Source organism: Lagopus muta, chromosome 10 (assembly GCF_023343835.1).
Source record: "Lagopus muta isolate bLagMut1 chromosome 10, bLagMut1 primary, whole genome shotgun sequence".
NCBI classification, from domain to species: Eukaryota; Metazoa; Chordata; class Aves; order Galliformes; family Phasianidae; genus Lagopus; species Lagopus muta.
Window position 1 is genome coordinate 14,737,946 of NC_064442.1, and position 18,840 is coordinate 14,756,785.

The 18,840-nt window shown below is 36.9% G+C and overlaps 1 protein-coding gene across 2 annotated transcripts in view; it reads right to left on the reverse strand.

The window, feature by feature from the left end:
- TRPM1 (transient receptor potential cation channel subfamily M member 1) overlaps positions 1 to 18,110 on the reverse strand; it is an 88,305-nt gene extending 70,195 nt beyond the window's left edge. The window contains exons 1-4 of one of the 2 annotated variants that reach the window (XM_048956439.1): positions 17,999 to 18,110; positions 8,389 to 8,453; positions 8,087 to 8,195; positions 2,622 to 2,751 (exon numbers count right to left, since the gene is read on the reverse strand). In XM_048956439.1, coding sequence (XP_048812396.1) covers positions 2,622 to 2,744 — 123 coding nt within the window. In that variant the 5' untranslated portion in view covers positions 2,745 to 2,751; positions 8,087 to 8,195; positions 8,389 to 8,453; positions 17,999 to 18,110. The remainder of the gene's footprint in view (positions 1 to 2,621; positions 2,752 to 8,086; positions 8,196 to 8,388; positions 8,454 to 17,998) is intronic. The other variant, XM_048956441.1, reaches the window with a different exon arrangement.
- Between the last annotated feature and the right edge of the window lie 730 nt (positions 18,111 to 18,840).

The window sequence follows — 18,840 nt, forward strand, 5'->3', positions numbered from 1 at the left end:
ATTACAAACCTGTATGTTTAGCCACATCGTATAGATATAACTATTTCCTCTCTGAGTTTTCTCTGATGGATCCAAAAAGCACTAAATCCCTGTAAAACACACACATTCCAGACTAGTTTCATTCCTTGTTGTCAGCTATACCATTAGCAAAACTTCACATTCGCTGCAAAATGCTCTCCCTGAGCACAAAAACACCCAAATTTCCATCTACAACATAGTTGTTCCCAGAGGTGATGGCTTCCACTTGCATGTATGCTGACAGTGCAAAATTAATCTCAAAGCCAACAGACATTACTTCTCAGAAGAATCATTCCCAGCCCGTTATACAACAACAACAAAAAATCCGTTATCAACTATAAATAATGTTTTTTTTTTCCTCACAGAAGTTGCTTGTTTTCCTTCTGGAAATGAGCACGAAGGAAAACAGAATCACAGAATCACAGAATCTCAGAATGGTTTAGGTTGGAAGGGAGCTTTAAGATTATCCAGCTCCAACCTCTCTGCTATAGGCAGGGACATCTCCCTCTAGCCCAGCTGCTCACAGCCCTATCCAGCCTGGCCTTGAATGCTTCCAGGGAGGGGGGCATCCACAACCTCTCTGGGCAACCTGTCCTGGTGTCTCACTACCCTCACAGTAAGGAATTTCTTCCTGTTATCCTGTCTAAAGAAACAACAAAAGAATTAGAAAGACTGTAACAAGTAAGACATGAAGGGAATTTGCAGCTTTTGAAAACTGACTTAAAAAACCCACACATATCTAGCCTCATTATGAAAAATAAAAACTGCACGGTGTTCCTTCTGTCCTTCCTTGTCTAGCCTTACCCATAGGAGTAAAGGGACAAGATTAAGCAATTTTCATGTTGGTTTTTCATTCTGACTTTATTCCATTCAGGAAACAACAGTCTATATTTTTGGCAGATAAGACTTGTGAACATGAAAAAAGATGACTGCACCTGGAGCACTATGCATGCATTATGGACTTTCTACTATATGACCTGTGACAATGAATAAAGAAAAGACCATTTTAAAAAAGAGATTCCAATCTTTCATTTTCTTTATAATTGTTCCTTTGTATTACTCAATAAAGTTAACAGCCTGAGAACTACTGTTAATGTCTGAAGTTGGCAAAGCAAGCAGTATACAGTTGTTCATGCGAATGGAAATGTCTTGGAGGACAGCCTGTTTTTTCAGTCTTTACACAGCCACTAGATATCTGAAGAAGTAATGGTGCAAGTAATGCAACTCTTTAGCTAAGTATTAGCTGACACTGTAACCTCCACTGTGCTTTTACGCTTATCAGCAGAGAAAAAAAAGAAAACGAACCCATTGGAAACGCTTAGAGCTTTTTCTGCATCTTTTAAGTGTGCTGGGGGCCTGGGAACAAGGAAACATAAGGATTCAACTGAAATACTAATTCTTTTTCTAGCACTCAGCATCTGTAATATGGCCTATATTATGGACATGCAAAAGGATGACAGCCTCTTCAGCAGACTGAAGAGATATGGTCCTAGTTATTTTATAAAGACCGTTACAGCGATTTTATCCCTACTCATCACTTATTGTTCATCTAGTGATGCCCATGACCATCAATCTCTGCTGAAAAAGTCCCCACAGACCAGACATACCTATTTTTGCAGTAATAGAATGGCCAATGTTTCATATTGTATGGAAGAATTTGTTTTCAACATTTTTACAGATAATTAGTTGCTAGTGTCAGTAACATTCCTCCCAGGATGCTGCTAGACATTTCCTTCCCTCAATTTTACTCTTTCAAACTTACTTTCACCTTCCTAATTAGAATCTGTCATGTTAACATCATGATGATCAGCAGAAATTAAAGGCAAGGGGTCTGGAGGGGTTAGAAGAGAGGATAAATCTATTTCTCATTATTTGAATGGAGTCAATTTGAGAAAGGTCTGTTGAAATACAATTTACATAATCCTGAGTTAAAGTTAAGTCTACATTTGTTCCAAATGAATCCATCAATCCATGGTCAAAAGATATATTCAAAATCCCTTCACAGCTAAAATCTGAGTGGTTCACTGGTTACCAAAAAGCCTCAATATTCTTTTACAACTAGGAAGCTTATGACAAGAACAGAGTGAAAGTACATATTATAAAGCATTCATCTGTCTTTTTCCCTCCTTGACTTTTTAATTCATATACTGCAAAGCGCACAATCCAACCGCAAACTGTTTTTGGTATAGTCTATCTGCTGCAGATGTTCAGTGAATCACATCAAAACCCTTTTATACACCCTATCAGATTTCTCACTGATTGCATCTAAACTTAGCGCAAGCAGCAAATACCAGAAATTAAAATACTTTTTTGCCTGGGAATAATTAGGGTGCTCCTATTTGGTGATATTTATCACAAAGATCCTTAACACAGCGTGCACTTGTGAATGAACTCCCACAGTAAGGATAAGATCCATTGTCAGAACCAAAGCAATGAACATGACAAATACCTTTGGAACTTAAAAAAAAGAAACTGTACAGAAGGAAAGAAAATCATTCTCATTCAAAGTGACACCAGCTATTAAAAAAAACCAAAGGGAAAACAAACAGCGTGTCTCCAGCTGCTTCCCTCACCTTGTGCTATTTGGGTAATTGCAGGCTTACCTTTTGTGATCCAGATGTTGAGCCCTTAAATGAAGTGCGTTTGAAGGAGCTGCTCATCCTTCGTAAGGAACCTGTGAACTTTCCTCCTCTTCCCTTCATAGTCCCCTGGCCCTTACCCTCCATAAGGAACCTAGTAGCCCACCACCAAAGAAAACTCTGATTTTAGTCATACAGTCTGAGCGGTCTTTTTCAAGACCAACAATCATTAAGTTACATCTTAAATAAAAAGAGTCGCGGATGCATAAAACAAATTCAAAGCCAAGAAATGAGACTCCTGTTCTGACACGCACCCTATCACAAATGTTACCAGCCACTAGACAAGTAGAAAAACAAGGCAATGTACTGCTGTCCCCCTCCCTCTTCTCTCTACTGTCTCTATAATCAGGCTTAATGCACGCAGCTTCTGCAAGCTATGGTTTTTAATGGACAGAGATTTAATAAATGGTGATTGAAGGTAAATCTACTTTAGAAGCAGCAGCCCAAAAGGTTTTTATTTGTGCAAAGTGCAGAGCAGTCAGATGGAAATTATTTTGGTATCAGTAGAAAGGCACATGAAAAGAGCAGATGGTCCTCAGCAGACTATAGGTTACAGGCTTTGTGCGATGCTAAAGGGTAACTGCTGACAGAGAGTGTGCCTACAGTAGATCTAAGGTTTTAAAAGAAAGCAACCCATAAGATCACAAGTTAGATTTTAGACAATCAGATCGTATGGATTGTGACAAACAAGGTGTGCCGTGTATTATATTTGTATTATATTTACAGATTTCTGTGAATAGCTCCATTCATATATTTAGTACTATTATGTCTAAATATGCAGAGTGAAAGCAAAAGGAGGCAGTTATTAAAGAATAAACAAGAAATGAGAATGAGGCAAGGTGCTTTAAAAGACCAGTGGAATTATTATCAACTAGTATTTATCTAACTGGCTCCAAAAGGGCTTGTTTTCTCAAAGTAAGGAATCTGCGAGAGTTTGCTTTAAAGAAGAACGTGGACAACAGCACAGAGAATCAAGAGGGACATTTCAGAAATATACACATGGAATGCTAATATGCCTGGTTGTGTCTGTAAGGAAATATCAATAACACAAAGGAGTTGCACAACCCTATTGTTCATTTACTTAGGGTTTTCAGCTTCAACCACTTTGTACCTCTGCAAAGATAGTGTGGGTGCCAGGCACACTGCTTCCACACTTAGCAGCAAAGCATTGCAATTACTTTCTAGTCTTCTACACTGTTATCATTGAGGAATTCCATTTACACCAGAACTTGATTTATCCAATCCTGCATTTTTCATCCACAAAAGTTTACTTTTGATTACTACATTCTGAATCATATTCTCAGATTGTGGTTAAATGTCACAGCAGTGAGTCCGATCAGCTGTAACAGGTTTCATGACCTGACAATACATCCTCCTGATCTAGCATCTTATTTGCTAATTATAACTAAAACTGAAAAGTATTCAGATAATAGCTATGCTTGAAGTCGTATTAGGGAGAGCACTTTTGTTTTGTAATGTAGTTTAAACAAACCCACTATGAATGCTGTCAAGGAGTAAAAAAAAAAAATTCAAAACTCTTTTAGCTCTTTTGCAAAAATTTCAAATTTTTTTTAATTTTTTTAATTTTTGGCACTACACACGCCCAGACGCAATGAATGAAGCTGAGGTGCATCCTTGTCCCTGTTAGTGATGCTACCTCGCAAACTGGCATCATATTCCAGCAGCACAATTTCCTGAACTGATACTGGACTGCATTACTCAGGAGATGACAGATGGCATTTTGCTAAAAGACAAAAATGAGCACATGCTGACTGAAGATTAAATGATTCTTACTTAGCAATTCTCATGCAGCAATCTGAATCTTGCTGCACGAGAATTCCATTTTCTCTAAGGTCCAGAACTACAGCTGGCTTAAACACAAAGGTTGCCCAGCAAACACCGAGCACAGAAGAGAGATTTTGGGGCTTTTAAAAACTTTATTTTATTTAAATAGAATTAGTCCCTAGACATTTTGCATAGAAATAGTAAAAAGTTCTGTCCTGAGATAGGCGACGTCTGTCATGCTCTAATGTACAAGAATGTGATCTCAGTGCTGTAGCATGAGGACTGTGCTCCTTTCTGTTTTTCTCATTTGGAAAAACAAAAGATGAAGCAGTTGGAGCAATTCATTTCAGTTCTGTAAGTGGGTATGTCAGCTTCACTGTAAAAAGCTTATCTTCAACTCCCATCTTCAGAGAGCCGTCAGCTCTCAAATAAACAATCCTGCTACAACCAGGAGCAGGTAGCTACCTACAGATGCCTAGAATGAAACAAAAGAAAACCAAAACTATTGGATAGGAAAAAGGAAGTTAAAGCTGATTTCTGTTACCAATTTCTTTCATTTCTCAGCTTCTCTTTGTTTTGTCTTTACTTTCACATGTTCCATTTTAAGAAAACTCTCAACACTGAAGTTAAAATCCACAGGGCCACTTTTGCCACAGGAAGACATCATGGGTGTCAAAATCGCTCTTAAGCCTTTTACTTAATCAGTTGGTGTTCTTCCATTTTCTCTCAGAATGTAGAGATTCAGAATATGATTCTCTTCTCCAGGATACAATGTAAAACGTGAATAACAAATTCATTCACTTTTTTGTCTTGGATCTGCGATTCTAGGACTTTTTTTCTAAAGCTCCCTGTACACCCTTTTTAATATATTTTAAGGATTATGCTGGATTTTCACAAGTCATCAGCAGCAGGAGACCTTCCAAGAGCCTGGTGAAAGCCCATCAACAGTCAATGAAACAGAAGCTGCTAAATACTAACCCCAGCTGAAAAATCAGGCAACTAAGTTTTGCTGATGTTCTCGCACCCGCTGTGCTTATTCAACACTGTGGGGGTGGATCCCACTTTGCTAAAGGAATGGAAACATGCACCACGCTGGCATTTTCATCAGCTCTCGTGATTTAGAAGCACAAGTTTAATCGATTTTCCAAAACAGCTTGTAGTTTTAGGACTGGTCTCACGTTAGCAATCCCTCTAAACAAACACTGTTGCTGAAGGTTCCTGTTTCTCCTTGGAGTTTTCCACTTCATCAGTTGAGCTGATTTAACAGCTTGCGTGGTCTAAATCAGATCTGTATAATGATCTGGTTCAAATTAGCACTGGAGGAGGAAAGAGTGGTAATCTCTTGGAACAGGATGTGGCTGGCAATGGATGAGAATCTGGCACAGCAGAGAAGTGAAAGACCTTTACACTGGTTCTGTATCTAAACAGCCTGTGACATGAAAGTACACGCCTTCAATCACCTTCAGTATATTGGAAAAAGAAAACCCATATCAATTGGCAAATAAATTATGAAAAACTCAAAACTATGAATACCCATAAAAGAGCAACTGAAGTGCAAAAAAAATCTCACTGTTAGCAAGATACTTCAATTTTAAAGTCTGTGACCAAAGTATCTGGAGAAGCATCCCAACAAGCAAATCAATTTTCTACTTCATCAGGAGTTTTCCTGCATGAGGACATGCATGCCAAGGTAGTCTAAAATCACTGTGGTGCTGCAAACCACCCATTATTAATGACATTCAAATCTTCAGAAACCCACCTGTTTTTCAGTTACCAGCAGGATAAACCTGCTACTCTCCCAGTCTGAAAATAAATGGAAACATCAAAATGACTGTCCAAGAATATTTAATCCTATGAATCCCATTTATATACTCCCTATGAGTAGGCTGGCTTCACAGCCAGTTCATTATTTTACATATTTTTTACTTTCAAAAATCCAGCCTCTTCCTATTTTTTTTTTCTTTTCTGTTTCTCCTCATTATAGTATGCATAAAAAGCTGCAGGGAAACTTCTTACAGTTTCTCTGCAGTAGAAGATGGAGGGTCCATTTGAAATGAGATGAAGCAGAAAGTGAAGAACATTCTATCATCAATTTAAAGGAAAGAAGCAAGAAACTCATCTGATCAATCCATTTGATTTCCAAATCAGACATTCTGCCACAGTAAATTAACTTTTGAAAAACGAACAAGAGAACAAAACTAGGTACTAGCACACCTTATTCTGGAGCCTTGAGCACTTCAAACAGTGACAATCTTTTTAATGTTTGAAAGAACATCGTTGTTTAGTTACACAGGCTTCTCAGTGGTCCAACAAACAGCATTTATCCTACTTTTCTCATTTCCTCAGACTGTAACATTTTTTCAGCCTTCTCCATTCCCAACATCTACATATTGTGATTCACTGACTGGGAGTCACATAGATCAAAGAAGTAGTGCATTACTTATATGTACTAAAACCAGAAAGCCATGAACTGCTAGGTCTCATTATTAGCCAAAGAAGCAAAATGTCCCTCTGCAAAACCACAGTCCATTATAAATCTACTGCATTTAGAAAAAAAAAACACACTTCTCTGGATTTTTTTTTTTTAACTAAAATTTTTTGTTTACTAAAAATGAAATAACTAGGCCTTAAATTTTTCTTTTTTGTTCTTTTGAATGCTTCTGCATTTGTGCTATAGCTACTTTTCTGTCTTATCTAATACATAAAGAACGAGGGAAGAAAGGGAGGGATACAGAGAAATAGAGAATCTATTAACTAAACACAGCACTGTCCAACAGAAATGCAGAACAGTCGGGGTGATGCTCCACAGCACGGTACAGTGACTTAATACCAAACTACAGAGAAAGATGTACATAGAAAGAGCTCCAGGTGATGAGAGAGACACTAGGGGATGAAAAAAAAACCCACAACCTTGAATAATTGATTATTATCATACAGCTCTACTACTACAACTATTGTCATTCAGTTTCAAAATCTCTTTCTTTCTTTCTGGTCAGTTGATGACATTAGGTTCAGAATTCTAAAACCCATTTTTTCACACTATAGGCAGGCCTATTATTTCTCATCTTAATGTTAACCTGAATAAGACTTAAATAAGGAGTAAGTTTGCAGAGTTCAGGGATGGAGGGGAACTAGCAACCAAACCAGACAAACAAAAAATTCCAAAGTTATACAACCCTAAATGCAATAGACAAAATACAGAAATTCTGAATTTTCATGTTATGAAGGTACTTAAGAAATTCATGAAATTATAGTGTTTTTCCTTGGAAGCATGATGGTTTGCTAGCCAAAGTGCACTTATTATTTGCAAAACAACAACAACAACAAAAAAAACAACATAATTTTGCAACACAGAGCTTGGCATCTTTCTTAGCTCTGAATAACTGCAACTGAAATAAGGTACACGTAGAAAGTCTTACATCAAGTTCTATAAAAATCATATATAGCTTCCTGTGCAGAACAAAACTCACAGTGAGAACACCATGTCTTCAATTCCCTTCAAGAGTTCACACAGCCCAGTTTTATACTAATGTACCTGTTTTCTCTCATTTGTAGGTATCAGCCATTACATGTTTCAACCGCTCTTCTTTGGTTTCTATCCCTGAAATGAAGTATAGACAGAATACTGTTCAGCAGTTACCTACCATCAGAATGAGTACACTGAAGGTTGCTGGGGACTGGTATCTGCTGGGTGAAGAAAAGTCGATGACTTTTTCTGTAAACTACATATCTTCAAAACAATGCCGTTGTAACCTAGGCAAAAAAAAAAATATATATATTTGGACTTTAAATGTCACTTAATTAAACAACAAAATTCAGACAACTGACATGTAACATCTTATTTCTGTTTTCAAAAAGGTGGAAACCAGACAGTGGATTCCTTCCCTACTGCATCATGTTCAATTTCCAATCCAAATGACAGAGCTGGTGGCACACATATAATCACCTTGGGAGTGCTCTGAGGAATCACTTGTCACATCCTGGCAGTCTGTGACTGGCTAGGTCTTCCAGCTGGGGAAAGAAAAATGCATTTGTTGTCTTTTTTTTTTTTTTTTTTTTTAAACACATGTGGCTACATAGATAATTAAAGATTTTTTATGCAAATTAGACTTTACAGCTGTGAAGAGACAACTGAGTGACACTAAAACAAAATAAGCAAAACCCTACAGGAAAAGAAAATAAAGACAGCAGCGATCCAGATTGAATGCTGAGTTCAGATGCCAGGTTACTAGAGATTAAATGTAAATGTTCCGCAGAGTTCACAAATTATTTTATGGGCAGAGGATGGGGAAAAGGAAATTTGAAATTTTTTTCCATGTTTGTTTATTTCTTTGATATGTGTACGAAAAAGTGCAAGTACCAGCAGAGTGAAAACAATCTCTGTCTACACAATGCATCTACACACAGTGCTTGGTTCTACTGGCTTGTGCCCTAGGCACTGAACTAGTACCAAGCTTTTTATCAGTTGGCACAGTGAGTACTTTGCTACTAGCTGCTCTTCCAAATTTAAAATGCAACATCAAGTGTGCAGTTCAGATAAGAAAACAGTGCTAAATAATCCCTCACAGAAACACATCTGTGGCTTACAAGAATGCTGTCATTTTGTCCCTTTCCTCAAAACTTTACTAACGATATCAGAGCTGATATTTGGAGGCTTATTTAAACACAGTTACTGTTAAACATTTCCTTCTGGATAAAGTAACACCTTTTATCTGAAGCCTACTTTACTCATCAGTTCTCCAACCAGTGACATAGGAAAAGCATTTCCACATAGAAATGAGGAATGGAGACAGATAAATCAATTGGTGTTAGTTACAGGGCAAATACTGGAAATTTAAGGTTTGGGATTTAATGCAAGTACTAATGGAACTAAACCCAGACCCAGTTAGTTTCTTACAAACTTGAGAATACAGTAGAACTGGTTGAACTGACTGCCAAAAAGAAATGGGTTTATGATGCAATATGCAGATATAATCCTGTACAAAAAAAAATTCATTTCCTATAAAAGTAGCATTTCTGGTGAAACTACTGGGGTTCAGTTTTGTGAGGAAAATAGGAATGTTTCCAAAAAAAGGTTTCAATAAATACAGAATTCTCCAGAGAAAAAAAATAAAAATTAAAAAAAAAAAAAAAGTTGTAATTAAGAACAATAATTCTGTAGTATCTTGCAAAATCAGTGATTTAAAACTCATGTAGGTGAGCTATAAGTAAATAGTTCACAGACTCTCAGTCATTACAGGAAGCAAAGCAGTTTACTATTTGTGTTGTATTCCAAGCCCATTTTAACATGCTACTAAACTGTTCATAACAGGAGCTGATGGAAAGAGATGAAAAATGTCACTATGTCTTGAACAGCGACCTGATGCGAATAATCACACAGCAGGACTTACAATTGGAAATGACTGGAATGTTATAAATAGGAGTAAAAAAAGCTCCTTCTCCTGCATGTATAATTTACCTCTGAAACTGATAAATTCATGACTGTATCTGTCCAGTTCCTCTGAAATGAGCATAGGCAGTTTTTCTCCTACATATGAGACAAGGTTTAAGCATTCTATACATTATCATAGTCACTTAAATTCTGTAATAAAAATTGAATGATAGCCCTTTTATTGTAACAACAAACAGGAGCTAGATGGAAGCACCAGGAATCCATTGTGGGTGCGAGCTGTGGTCCTATATCCAAGGCTCAAAAAGACTGATTTCAAAAGCAGAATTGTTGAACATTGGTGGTAGGCTTCCATTATAAAAGTTACATACTGTATAAACACAGGCAGCAGTCAGTTTCAGCATCGCAATCTTAAAACCAAACGGAGTTTTTTCACAGATTTAAATGAGCATTGGATTTCATGACAGTAACCTTAAGATTTTTCTATTGCATTTTAGCTGAGCAAAAAATTGTCATCATGTAAGTATCCAGTATGCCACTTTTTGCAATGCCATACTGGAGTTTCAAACAAAGCTAGTTAGATATACTCACAATGTTTCATTGTCCACCAGCAACCAAAATAAAGACTGAAAGAATCTCTCTTACTCACTTAGTAACAGAGGACTTGAAAAGACAGTGAAGGAGAGAGATGGAAAAATCAAACCAGAGAAAAAAATTTAAACCTAAGTAAGTTCTGAAGTTGTATCATCAGATATCAGTCCACAAAACTCCACTGATTTCAGGATTGAGTGAAAGAACCCATAAACCTGGAAACAAATGCTGACTTCTGCTCCCCATCTCAACACAACACCTACAACAGGTAACAGAAGTCCACTACTTACCCTGGGAAACAAGACGGGACTAAGCAACAGGAGAGCTGGAAACCTGCTTACTTGCAACATGCTAAACAGTGAAACAAGGCCATCTACTGTACTCCACCTGAAAGTTCCTGAAATTAAGGAAGAAACTATTGGATGGTAATTTAATTGCTCCCAATTCTGCTTTGGGAAAGTTTTGCCTTCCATTAGATGCTAGGCTATCAGTTCTCTTATTCACAGAATTATGTTTCATTCTGAAATGCCAAACAAATATTTAGACGTACCACATCCACTTGGTATATTCAATAATGAGTACTTTTTAACTCCACCTGGCTAACTTGCAACTTCTGTCTCACCAGAAACATTTTTTTTCCCTTTTTTTTTTTGTTTTGTTTGTTTTTGCTTTTAAAGCATCATGAGCTCCATCTGGTGGATATTCTGTAGAACACATTTTCTGGAATGTGAAGCACTGTGTTTTCTAATACTATTTTGTTTTTCCTCCTTCGGGAAATATAAGAATTAAAAAGTCTAACATTTAACATTGAATTAAATTAGCCTTTTACATTATATTAGCTTGATAAAAAGGTTACAGATCTGCTGAAATGCCCATCTTTGTTTGAAAGACAAAGAAACAAAAAAACCCAAACCATATGCTTCTAAGAAAAGGAATTTAAATTGCTTCATGACTTTTCCTAAACCATAATGTACTGGTATCACACACAATCATGTCGACACTGACTGTGAAAACAGCTTTTCAAATGAGAAAATTAAATATATACATAACATAAATCTGATCTAAGTAATGTCAATTGTTATTAGAGAAGTCCTGGAGGGATAAGCAATATTTTTTTATATAAAGAGAATGAGAATATGAAATGCAGATCAGCCGCAAGCCAGAATTCAACATAAAACACAGTTGTAAATATCTGATTCTGCCCCTCTCGTCCTGGCAGTGATATCCTGTGGGGTCAACGTGCAAGTTTCTCTATTGGAATAAAGGAAGCAAACATTTAAATCTCTGTAAATACTCTTAACTCCCTGATAATTGTAAAATCACTTGGAGCCCTTGGACATATGGAAGTATGTTATTTGTGTGCAAAATACTTGCGCAAACAGTCCTTACATTTTCACAAGAGCATTCTCAACTGAATTGACAATTCCACGAGTTCTTCACAGTAACGAGTTTTAGAATGTTGATAAATTTGATATCAAGTGCTTTGCCAACATTATTGAAGCTTACTAAAATAAATAGATGGTGTTGGCTGGGAACGTCATCTCCCCAACTGCTAACAGAGCGCTCACTTACGAGGGTCAGTAGTAGTTCAGAGTTCACATATCAGCAGGGTTAAGAACAAAGGAAGATGAATATAAATCCAATAGGATTGATCCCGCTCCTGCATTCTATCTCTAGAACTGAAAGGCCTGTTTACTGCTAAATTTACTTGTCTCAGATGATAGTTAGGTAACACAGCTCTGCAATCTCTCACACATCAGTAAGTAATGAATCAGCATCTCCTAGATGGTCTCTCAACAAGAGCTTAGCACCTCCCGTTGGATTGCTGATCCTCATTTATTCTCATTGCTTAGCTCACTGAGGCTTGTGACAGTACACCAAGTTTTAGCTTTTCACTGGATGAATTCTGATTGCAATTCTTTGCTCTGTGTTGACAGAAATTTGTTAGAAAAAGAAATGTGCTTCAAAGTAGTGGAATGTAATTGAATTAACGAAGATACTAAGAAGCCAGTTAGTAGAAAAATCCATTACACTCATCTGTCTACTGAACACTAGATAATAAATGTGATTGTGCTGACAATCTCTATAGAAGAACAGAACAAAACCCTTGATCTTTTGTCTTGATTTCCTGGGGACAGCTGAAGGCAGACAATATCATACATTCCCACAGGCACCTTACCCTCTTACCAGCTCATTAGAAAATTAGATTCCGCTCATGCTCAAAGGTGAGAGGTGCCATTGATCACTGGAAACAAAAAGCTTCTGATCAGCTATAGATCACTACCAGCAAGACTAAACATAGCAGCTACCAGCCTGCCATGCTGTCTTACAGTAAGAACCAAATGGAAACTAGCTACAGTAGACACACAACCCAGCCCTCCGTCTAGCAGCCATCTCCCACCTTTCCAAGTTCCTTCAGTTACATGTTACCTGTTTCCACTAGGAACACTTATCACAATAATGTGGCCAACTCATGTTACACAAATCTCCAGAAATCTGACAGATGATGGTGGAATTTCTTTGCTACTTCCTACATTTTAATGTTACATTGATAAAGGGATAACATAATGGGGAAGAGGTTTCTGTCTTTCTTTTTATATTACCCTTTAATTGTCCATCTCCTTACATTTTTGTGGTTGGGATTGTTTCTCCTTCTCCTGACTACAAAGTCTCAGAGACACGGATAAAGAAAAAAAAAAAAACAACCTACAAACCACCCAGGTCAAATGAGCAAAACTAGACAATCAAACACTAGTAAAATCCCACCTGACCTTGCAGTAATAGGATCACATCAAGATTAGTCTATGTCATAGATTAAGCCCTCAGATGTAAACTAATCTTTCTCCAGTCAGCTAGGACTGTGTATTTACTCACTAACCTGGGAAAAACTCCCATGTGCAAAACTTGTATCTGTTGAACAGGCCATCCAGATCATGGCTACATCAACAACTGGTGCATTTTCTGCTGCACACTGAATTGACCTGAAAGTGGCTTCATAAAGCAAGAGCTCTATAAGCAGGTTTCTAAGCTACACTGCATACATTCATGGGAGAAAAAAAAAAAAAAAATATATATATATATATATATATATATTAATATATAAAAAAATAATGTATACATATATATATATTATTTATTACATTATATATATTATATAATATATATTATTATTATATTATTAGTGTTATATTATTATTATATATTGGTGTTCTGCTGTCTTATATACATAATATATATATAAATATATATATAAATATAATATATATTAAAATAAATATATATTTATAAATATATATTAAATTAAAATAAAAATATACATATATTATATTTATATATATATTATATTTATATATATATAAATATAATATATAATATATATATTATGATAAATATATAAATAATAATAAATATATATATATATATAATATATAATAATAAATAAATATATATATATATAAGACAGCAGAACACTGTTACACTAAAGACTCTTACAGACTCTTTGAGTTCACCTTCTGTCTGAGCAAAGCAGTGCAGACAGCTTCCAGAAGAGAGAAGTTCTGCATGTCAGCACAAAGATGCTTTGCTGGCGGTGGGACATCCTCCCTTTGGCTGGCAGAGAAATACTGAGCTCAGACTGCAAGCAACTGGAAGCTCTAAACTGGGGCAACTCTGAGAAGGAACAGTATACTCACTGTGCTTCACTGCACATGAATACAGCAGCTGGTGACTCTGCTTAACTGCAGATGTAACTAGTTTATTGCTCTCCTCCTGGTAGTCTCTTTGCACTGCAGTCACCAGATCACCACACTACAAAATGGGTCCCTGCTCAGTATCATCAAACTACTTCTTTCCCAGTCAGTGGCTTCTGACCATCTGCATCTGGGCAATCAAGTACATCTGGGAACATTTTCTTCCCATAAAAATGTCCTTTTTAGTGCATTCTTTCCCAGGAGTGTCTGCATGTCTCTGGGAGCTGCCCATTCCACCATCTCAGTTAAGTCACTATCTTCTCTCCTTCTTCTCTAATTAATTGAAATGTATTAATGTTTTAATCAAAACATCAGCATCTGACTGAAAAGTGGAAGAGGGAAATTTAAGACAGAAATATATGTATATTAATGTTTCCTCACATGCCTGCAGGTTGTTACTAACAAAAATGATCACAGCCCAGTCTCTCCAGATTATAAGTCTAACAGATATACCTGTGGAAACACACTAACCAAGGTGCTGAGTTGACAACAGTGATAACGTTTTACTGAAAACATACTGCAAGGGGCACCAAAAGGAGAACGTGCAAACCTCTGCAAAGGCACCACTGCAGAAGTGCCAGAAGAGGTCCCTGCATGGGAAAGTAACTGATCCTCCCTGGGCCACCGCACTTCTGCTTCCTCCTTAACTTAACAAGCTGATCTACTCAATTCTTAAAGAGCTCTCGATCAAGAAGGGATAAAGCATGAAAGTGAAAAAGAATACATTCAGTTCGTGTTTGCACACATACAAACACACATCTAGTCAATAAATTCCTTCTTACTGATCTACTCAAAACACTTTTCACCACCTGTCTGAGAAATTTCATATGCAACAAGACAACAGAAGTGCACTGAAAAAAAAGTCTTCAATATTCTACAATTAGACAGAATTTTCAGAGCAAATTTTAAGTAAAGAAGTCCAATTCTAGTTTGAATTCTAGTTTCATCTGGAAGATGAAGAAAATACCAGAAGAAATTTTAGATCACCAAGATGTACTGTGTTCTGTGCTATGCAACAGGACACATTACTTCTTTCTTTTTCCCTTAGCAACTACTGGCAGCTGTCTTGGCCCAATCCTACAGAGCTTATAAGTGTGGAATTCCCCAGGTCAGATTTACCAGAGCTCACAAACAAAAGCACTTCATGTTTTAGGACTTAGAGAAGAGTTAAGCATAGACTGGCATTATGCCAGTCCTCAGCAGTAGGCTGAATTCCACCTTTAATGAAGTTGGCATGAACAAGGCTTTTCCAGAACCCAGAGGATTGGGCCCATTGTCAGATTACAAACCGTTGTTATAGTGATTCATTGCAGCTAATTCTCAGCATATGTGTATTTTAACAGGAGAATTGACAAAAGGACAAAGTAACGCAGTTATGACATGGTTGTCAACTGTAACAACCACATTATGATTGATCCAGTCTAAGGATTCCATTTAGCTCTTTAATTGCACTTAAATAGATCATCTCTTGTACTGTGTTTGATTAGTACCTTGTTCAACAGGGTCCGCATCCAAGCCTTCTGGGATCATGCCAACAATTATTACAGTGGTGCTATCATAAAGTGAAATTGTGGTTTTGTTGTTATTGTTCTTTTTTTTAAATGAAATTAACTTGCAAATTCAGTGGACATTACTATCTGACTTCCCACAAGATTTTGCTGAAAATATTGGTATTAAAAGGAAAAAACATATTTAAGGCAGTAAACATATTTTTTACTCCATAAACAAGAGTCAAGCTCCCTAATGAAACCCAGGAAACTCAACACCAAAGGCATACTTTATCAGGACACATCTAGTTAAAATTGCAAATGAAAAAAAAACAAAACTGAAACACACTGAAATGGAAACATTACTCATCAGTATTTTTGCAGTTATAAATTGGCCTTAGATTGATGGAAGAGGTTTTCAACTGCCTGTGATGGAAGCCTGACAACCAGATTGAAGTGGGAACAAGACTGAAAGCAAGCACTCGTAGCTCTGAACATGTACACATGCAATTACTCCTGATGACTGCACTCCTGACCGACTCCATTTGCAGATACCTATCCCGAAAATGAGTGACTCTTTTGACCTTTGCTTAACCCTCATTGTACCCCAGCTGTCCATGCAGATGGGTTGTTGCTAGAACTATGTTTGCCCACATCTTACTTTCGAGCTTTTGATTTTCAAACGTGACTATCTCAGGAAAGGGTGAATGCACATAACAATATTCTTCAAATTGGTGTTATTATCAGAAAACTGTATGTCAACCGAGAAATTAACAAGAGGCTACAAGTAGAAAGAAGATTTGAAGACTTCCCCTTCAGCTCACATGAAATTAATAGCTAGTGCTATAGAGAGAATGTCTGAGCTGTATTAGTTAGAACACATTAATTCCCAGCAAAAAGTCTTCACAGTTGAAGCAGATGCAACCACAATAGACTGAGGTTTTATTGCTGCCACTGATCTGTTCAATTTCTATGCATGCTGACAAGTATGAAGCTGGCAAGGCCATTCACTTCCTGACTGCTGCTCACTGAGTTATGCAAAGCTTCCAACTTCTCACACCTCAGGAGCACCAATGAGGTGCAGGCTCTTTCTCATCCTTGAGGCATTCAAAGCCTACTAGCAGCTAAGCCAGCTGCCAAGCTCCAGTTCAGCAGCAACATAACCAACACACATTCAAGGGAATCTATTGTGTGGGTATCATTTGGCTTTCCATTACATGCTCATTTTAGATTGTGACAATCTATTCCTTCAATCTATTCAACTAAAACGACATTCAAGATATTTGTGCTGACATAAGTATGACTAACTTTCCTTTTTCTTTGTTTAGGACAGGAAGTCCCTTAGAATTTCTAGGGATGAGTTAGAAGAATCATTGCTAACATTTATTTATTTATTTAAGTGGCCAGAAAAGGGAAAGTTTGCATTTTTAAGAAAAGCTGTTTTGCAACTAATCATTTTAACCAGCTGAGTGACATTTAAATCCCTGTTTACTGTGAGATACTGGAACAATAAAAGATTTTAGATGAAACTTCTAGAAAATAAAGAGTTTGAAATCTGGAGATTGGCAGTGATGTGATCTGTATCACCTTCAGCAATTTGCCCTGCTGAGACATTTCCAAGCACAAACTGACCCCCAAACCTCATAATGAACACACTGGAGAATTTCAGAGTTCTTCTCTGTTTCAAAATTATTTGACTACAGAATCTCAGTGTGGCTGATAAAGTGAGATGAACTGCAGGTGTTATGAAATGTATTCCTTTGGTTCAGGTCAATGAAGACTGAATAGATCAACGCGACAGCTCAATAGAGCGAACACCAGGTCGATGCAGTTAGTCCACTTCAAATCTTGTAGCATATAGCAAAAAATATATTGAAAGATACATACACTGCTCCCTCAAGCATATTTTGGATGCTAAAAATTCATCTTCATTATTCATTTTAAAACTCTGAAAAAGAGTACCTCTCTTCTTCTAATAAATTTTAAAAATACAGAGAATGCCTTTATTTAGTTAATGAATTCCAGGAAAGTAACATGTTACTGAATTAAAAGAATACCTCTAATTTAAATTGCTTAAGATGAATTCAAGTTCAAATTTCTGAAGATATACTGAAGAGTGCTTAGCATTCTATCACTTAGATAAAAAACAGGTAGTGCTCAGCTCACTTAAATGAAGAATGAGCGCATTTAGTATCCCACTTCACAGAAGACCTTTGAGTCAAGCAAACGGTTACTGAAACAACAGTGGAAGAGAGTATCACGATTCTTTTCTCAGTGGTGCACAACCTGTTCATTTTACCTTACTGTTTTCCTTGAAATAGAAAAACGAGAAGCACCTACCTTGACAGACTTGGAGAAAGTGCCATTGCTTGTGCTGCTTGATAGCGACGTCAAGATAACATTTAATTCAAAAGCAAAGTCTTCTCCATAGCTCTTAGAATGCAGAGTTCTTTTAGCCCTGTAAAGGATGTTCAAACGACTACTCAGGGTATTAGAAAAGGCTAATTCTTAATTCCTTCTACTAAGCTTGCTCGCTGCTATGGACTACTACAGGCTTTATTCCTATTAGAGACTTACTGGTTGCCCAAGGTGACGGTGTTGTGTCACAGGTAAGTAAGAAAGCAATAAAGCAAAGGGTTTCTAAAACTCTAGCTTTGAGTAAAAAAGATTAAATGATTGTGTTTGCAGACTTTTAAGCCTAAAATAATGCATAGCTGTGCTTTACTTTTCTAGCACTGGCTAACTCACAATAACATCTCACTCTCTTTGCATTCACATGCCACAGTTTGTCATTCAAAGAATCAATGGCAATCTAAAAGATTAGAGAAGGCTGATACTAACCCTCATATAGTAGCAATTATAAAAAGGAAAGAAGGTCAAGCCACGTCAGAAAAAGGAACATGCTCATGCTCGTTTTTAGATTCTGGGTGTAGGCCAGTAAGTCTTTTCTAATCACTTGACTTAGAACTTAAAACCAGGCTGATTACTAAACAATAGAACAAATACTAAGAGGGGTCAACGCCTGTAACTTCCACCTGCTTCAGGAACAAGAACAATGGTATCTGTTGGAGATATTTTGGTTTGTCTTTCTTGCTAGTTGGAAAAGAAACAAATGTCTAGCAACATAACTGTAATCACAATCACAACTCTGGCTAAACAGCAAAAAATGTCATTATTTACCA